Source organism: Chinchilla lanigera, unplaced genomic scaffold (genome assembly GCF_000276665.1).
Source record: "Chinchilla lanigera isolate Chin_1 unplaced genomic scaffold, ChiLan1.0 scaffold00003, whole genome shotgun sequence".
In the NCBI taxonomy this organism is placed as follows: Eukaryota; Metazoa; Chordata; class Mammalia; order Rodentia; family Chinchillidae; genus Chinchilla; species Chinchilla lanigera.
Genome location: NW_004955404.1, coordinates 11,540,835 through 11,547,417, shown reverse-complemented (window position 1 = coordinate 11,547,417; position 6,583 = coordinate 11,540,835). Strand labels below are relative to the sequence as shown.

The following is a 6,583-nucleotide window of genomic DNA, read 5'->3' as shown; positions in this document are numbered from 1 at the left end:
ATTAGTCATTCGAGAAATGCAAATTAAAACAACACTGAGATTCCATCTCCCCCCAGAAAGAATGGCTATTATTAAGAAATCAACCAACAACAAATGCTGAAGAGGCTGTGGGGAAAAAGGAGCCCTTCTACACTTTTGGGAGTGTAGACTGGTGTAACCACTGTGGAAATCAGTTTGGCAATTCCTCACAAAACTAGGATTAACCCAGCTTAACACAGCTATTCCCCTTCTGGGTATTCTTCACAAAACTAGGATTAACCCAACTTAACCCAGCTATTCCCCTTCTGGGTATTTTCCCAGAAGAATTAAAAACATCATACCACAGCGATGTATGTGCATCCATGTTTATAGCAGCACAATTTGTCATAGCTAAATCTTGGAAACAACCCAAAGGCCCATCAACTGAGGAGTGGAAAAAAAAGGTATGGTGTTTTTATACAATGGAGTATTACTCAGCTATAAAAAAAGATAAACTAGAGGCTTTTATAGGTAAATGGATGCATCTAGAGACCATACTCATAAGTGAAATAAACAGGACCCACATGTATAAACATCATACTCTCTCCCTAGTGTAAGAACATGAAAGAGTAAATAAAACCCCAAGTGTACAATAGATAATATGAAAGGGAGAGAAACTGCACAAAGGAAGAAACAACTGGTATGAGGGCAAGAAGAAAAAGAAAGTACTAAGGCAATATGTGTACTGAGTGGCTGAGAAGAGGTCACCCCTGACACTTCAGGCAAAGCTTCATGCTTGAGGCATCACTTGGGCTGGACATAAGAGTCTCCCTCCCAAGCAAGGCTAAGGACCCTGACACAAAACCACATCTACCTGAAAATGAGGTCAGGCTACCTTTACATGCAAGTGACCCAAGGGAGTGACAACAGAACAGACAGGGCTCCTTTAAGAATGGGTCTGGATGCCATTAGCACTCTTGACAGAACTAGAAAAAACAATCCTAAAATTCATATGAAACCAGAAGAGATAAAAACAGCAAAAGCAATCCTAAGCAAGAAGAGCAAAGCAAAAGACTCCACAATCTGGGATTTCAAGTTGTATTACAAAACTACAGTGATAAAACAGTATGGTATTGGCACAAAACCAGACATGCACATCAGTGGAATAGAACTGAGGATGCAGAAACAACCTCAGGCCCATTCAGCCATCTTAACATTTTTGACAAAAAGGCCAAAAACATATCGTAGAGAAAAGATAGCCTCTTTAATAAATGGTACTGGAAAACTGCTTATCCACATGCAGAAATCTAGACCTGTATCACTCACCTTGTACCAAAATAAAATCAAAATGGATTAAAGACCTAGGTACTAAAACAGAAATACTAAATCTGCTAAAAGATAAAATAGGTAAAACTCCTGAAGATAAAGGTATAGGAAGAGTTTCTGAACAAAGCTCCAATGGCATAACAAATAACATCAAGAATCAACAAATGGGATTATATCAAATTAAAAAGCTTCTGCACAGCAAAGGAAACAACCAACAGAGTGAAGAGACAGCCTGAAGAATGGAGTGGGGAGTTGCCACCAACTGCTTAGGCAGGAGACTAACATCTAGAACATATAAAGAACTCTTAAAAAAAAAAAAAACCAAAACAAAGACTCAGTGAAAAATAGGCAACTGAAATAAACATACATTTCTTAGAAGTAGTACAAATGGCATATAAGCACATGAAAAAATGTGCAGCGCATCTGCCCATTAAAGAGAGCCAAATCAAAATAACACTGAGATTCCACAAGACTCCAAAAAGAATGGCTGTCATTAAGGACTCCAAAAAACATCAAGGCTGGCAAGGATTTGGAAAAAAGGAAGCCTACATTATTGGTGGGAATGTGAATTAGTACAACCTCTATGGAAATCAATATGGAGATTCCTCAAAAAACTAAAACTAGAAATTCCACTTGAACCAGCTATACCTGTCTTCCCAAAAGTATTAAACATTATCATATTATAGTTGTATGTACATACCCATGTTTATAGCAGCATAACTCATAGTAGCTAAATCTTGGAAATGCCCTATATGTCCACCAAAAGCTAGCTAAATAGATAGACAGACAGACAGATAGATATAAAACACACAGTGGAATACTATTTAGACATGAAAATGATAAATTTGAGTTATTTGTAGGAAAATGAATGCATCTTGAGACCATAATGTTAAGTGAAATAAGTCAGAAACAAAACTTTAAATATTACATGATTTCTCCTAAATGAAAACCCAAAGTATGAATACTTTAAAGAGCAAAATAAAAGATAGTAATAGAAGACAAGGAGATAGATTTGCAGATGAAAAGGGACCTAGGGGTGGAAGGAGAGAGAAAGGTAAGTAAGAGCACTAAGATGTCATATGTATATCTACCAACTCCCCACAATGAATGTATTCATTGTATATTGCAAATACCTATTCATAAAAAAATCTTTTCTAAAAATCATCAAAACAACTCAAAAAGTGAGTTTGGGTGACTCAAAGAGCAATAGGTCCCCAAATGCTTGTGGAATAGTACTCAACAGAGTCTGAACAATATCCAAAGACAGTATAGTCAAAAGTCAATCATGACCATCACAAACCCATGGAACACTTAGCCTTGACCCACAAAACTTATCAATGTACCTCCAGGATAAAAGGGTTAGAAAGTATAACTCTAATGAGCTGAATGGTCAACATGCTAGGAGAGATTTTTTTTAATGAGCCTGTTATTAGGGGAAACTAACAACAACAAAAACAACAACAAACCCTTGGATTTTAAAAGTCTGGTATAACCTATCCTCTCAGCAGCTTCTCCAACTTCAGGACAATAAAACCACTTCAGGAGAATTTACTCATTAACTGAGCACTTACTATGAGCCAGACATTGCTCTAGTGGTTAGGAACAGAGTAGTGAACAAAAGAGACAAAAATCCCAGCCATCATGAACTGAATCCTTGTACTGTTAAGTATACTCCATGTAACACTGGTAATTACTAGTACTATTCGTGTTCTAGTACATATTCTGAACTAGCAGTCGTCAATGGAGCTCAATACTGACAGAAAACTCTGCAGGCAATGGGGAAGGGGCTCAGTGGGGTTGTTGCAGGGCTACCAAGGGCACTATGAGAGTCTCAGTGAGAAGGGGAAGCTAAGCAGAGACCTGAAGAAGCCCAGGTGAGAACCATGTAATGCCTGGGTGGAGATGTCATAGAAGGAACAGTAAGCTGAGGGGCCAAAGCAAGGGGAAAAAGGGAGCAAACAGGTGGAGAGGAGGAAGTCTGCACTGGAGGCAGTGCTACTGATTGACCTGAAGGCCACTGCAAGGATTATATGGTTAACCCTGAGCTACCTATGGGTCCTGAGCAGAGGAGTGATGAGGCCTGATTTTCTTTCCCAAAGGCCCATTTTGCCTGCTTCATGGAGAGAATGCCACAAGGAACAAGGACAGAAGACCAGTTGAGATCTTTCTATCCAGCAACACCTTGGGACATGGACACACGGCCTGTTGGTGCAGGTGAGGGTGATGGGCAGAGCACAGCTGATATGATACATAGAAGCAAGGTTTCAGAAACCCAGGTTCAAAGCTCTGATAAAGCCCCACCAAGTTACTTTTCTCTTAAGCAAAAAAGGAAAAGCAGGTGGAGTCTCTTAAAGTCAGGTCAACCAAATCAAGTCAGCCTGGCTCAAAGGAGCACAACGTGCAGCATGGGAGGGCACTGGCATTAAGGGCCAAAATAGGTCCTAGGCTGTCAAATCATGGTATACTAATGCAGCAGAGCACTGTAATGGGCTACCCTGCCTCATTTCTGATGCCAATTATTCTCCAAAGCATATTCCAAAATACATCAGTGCTTAAAATATTTAGCAGTTAATATAGCACCACTTAAATTCCAGAGCACACACAACACTGCCTTCCAAAATGCATCTAATGTTTCAAATGATGCCCTCCTTCCTTCCTCCCAAGTACTATATTTTGAGTACTAATGTCACCTAAGCCCTTCCTCAAAATACATTCCCTCCCTGGGCTCCTATAGTCTGCAACACGCAGATCTGATCCCAAGGTACAAATGGCACAGCAACACCCACTTCACAGGCTCAAGCGCAGCCTCACATGTGGAAAGGCATGCCTTGCTCTACCGGCAAGATTCATGCACAGAAACTTACACATATTCCTCACATATTCCTCCCCACCTATCTTGACAAAAACGGTGATAAGAACAGATGGAAAAATGGGAGGCATCCTGAGAGGGGTGGACCAATATGTGGCTTCCTCACAAGCCTGATATTGATGAGAAGGCCATCGAGAGGCACACCCATCTGTGATCTGACACCTCTTTGAGCCTCTTAAAGGAGGACAGAACACAGAAGAGCACTGTCAAACTAAACCTCCTTTTAGTCTCATGACCCTTTCCCCAAAACTAGTTAGATTTTTAAAAAATGAAAACTATATATATATTTGTCTCATATCCATTGTAATTTTCTTTCATGTTCCTTTTAAATTTCTCCCTCTGAATTAAAAGACCACAAGCCATTAGCAAGAAAAACCTAGCCAAGTAAAAGGCTAAGATGTAAAGAGATTGAGTAACTCACTATCATTGCAAGAGGGTTCATATATACAATACCCTCAATACACACTTTGCCAAGTATTATTTCTGGGACTTACCAACAACATGTAACCTCATAAAACTACCTTAGAAAACTATTCTGTAATAACATACCATACTCCAGTTCCTCTCTGTATATTTCTAGCTTTAACACCTCGCTTTCTCACACATACCAACACACACCTAAAAATTTAAATTTAAGGCCATAAATTACCCATTTATATATATACAGAAGCTACATATATAAAAGCATACTGAAAATAAATATATATTACTTTACAAACAAACATCAGTTTATTCTATCACCATTAAACTATTATTAATTAAGCAAAACAGCATTTACCAGACAGGAGGAGATCAACAGTTCTGAATCTTCTTTTGTCCAGTTGTATGCTGTATATTCAAGGGCATTATTCTCTCCTTGCTGTTTGCACATATAAGCACAGTTTCTTTCAAAAATGGTGCGGATGCCTTTGAACAGAATCACACTAGTAGTGCAACCCATCCCCAAGGTGTGGATGTTCAGATCTCTAGCAATCTCTACTCCATTTCCACATCATCTTCCTTGGCTCTTCAGACACAGGCTCCCACTGTACCATTTCATGACAGGCAGTTACCGGCACTGGAACAGAAGGGAAGCTCCAAGCTGTCACACTAGAATCTGCTTCTGCCCAACAGCCTGACAAAAAATCCAGGCTCCGAGTATAAAAAAGGAGGGTGGGTGGTGCAAAATTGAGATGACACACCTCGGATGCACCAAGACCTTGAAAGTATTGTTTTTACAGTGTATTGCTTCACCGTTAATACAAAGAACAAACATACAAAAGATTTGCATGAGGTTACTGGAAAACTGCTGGCTCCTGTGATTTGCTTGGGAATGTTCTGAATCTCAGAACCTGCCCAAAATGAAATAGACGGTGCCAGACAGCCACACTGCTGCAGGGGCTGCTGGAAGGCACAAAGAATGCTCATCTGCTGCAAGAAATCACCCTCCCAGAATGCTTAGCCTAGCATCTGTATTAGCAAACATCTCTTTCCTTGACCTAAATGTGCTGTTTGTTTAATCCTGCATCAGCGAGGAAGAGAGAAGCAAAAGAGGAAAAAAAAGTCCAAAAAGGAGTGAAATTGCTAAAATGACTGCTGCTATGGAAACACATTTAAGCCCACTTCAAACAACCTTTGCACGTATGGGTAACAGCCTGCTGACAGCAAACCACAAGGGAACACAATGTTGCTATATGGATCTTGACTTCCTCCCAGCTCCACTCCTTGCTTGAGCAGGCTAGCAAGTTTGCATTCCTTAAAGGGAAGCTTCCATCATGGGTACCCAAAGTTGCAAACGACAGCATGGAAAAGGGTCACCCCATCGGCTAGCTATGTGCCTCTCAAGTTGTGCTCCAGTATGCAGTGACAAATGCATGCTGAAGCCTCACAGTCAACAGGGTTATCATTTTTAGTACATAAGTAATTCATGTCCTTTCACTGCAGGCTGAACTCAGTGGCACTATACTATTTCATGTGAATCTTTGGAGATGGCTAATAGAGAAGTTTACCATTAATATAATACCAAGTTGACTTGCCATTTTCCTTTCTAGAAAATGAAAGCGTAACTATATATAAGGCAACTGGCCGGGCATACACACACCTGAAATCCTAGCACTCAGGAGGCTAAGACAGGAGGACTGCCATAAGTTCAAGGCCAGCCTAGGGTACCTAATGAGTTCAAAGCCAGCCTGAACTACACAGCAAGACCCAGTCTCAAAAGAAAGGGGAAGAGAAATCAAAAACATATCCAAAAAAATTTTTTAAGACAACCATAATTTATACACAGAGAAAGGCTTCTATTCATGACAACCATCTAGACAAAAAGTTATCTTCCTCAATTAGAACAACTGAGTACCTGAAGCGATGGATAACAGAAAACCAAGAAATACAGAAAAAACAGACTGGTAGTGACCATCATCCAGTCACATGATTCCAAAATGTCTATATTGT

General features: G+C 40.0%; 1 protein-coding gene across 7 annotated transcripts in view; it reads right to left on the bottom strand.

The window, feature by feature from the left end:
* The window catches only part of Dock9 (dedicator of cytokinesis 9), a 218,672-nt gene extending 213,558 nt beyond the window's left edge, over nt 1-5,114 (bottom strand). For 6 of the 7 annotated variants that reach the window (XM_013516094.1, XM_013516099.1, XM_005374066.2 and 3 more), the window contains exon 1: nt 4,932-5,108. In XM_013516094.1, the coding sequence (XP_013371548.1) occupies nt 4,932-5,093 (162 nt within the window). In that variant the 5' untranslated portion in view covers nt 5,094-5,108. Of the gene's footprint in view, nt 1-4,931 lie in introns of all 7 variants that reach the window. The other variant, XM_013516091.1, reaches the window with a different exon arrangement.
* Nucleotides 5,115-6,583: the final 1,469 nt, after the last annotated feature.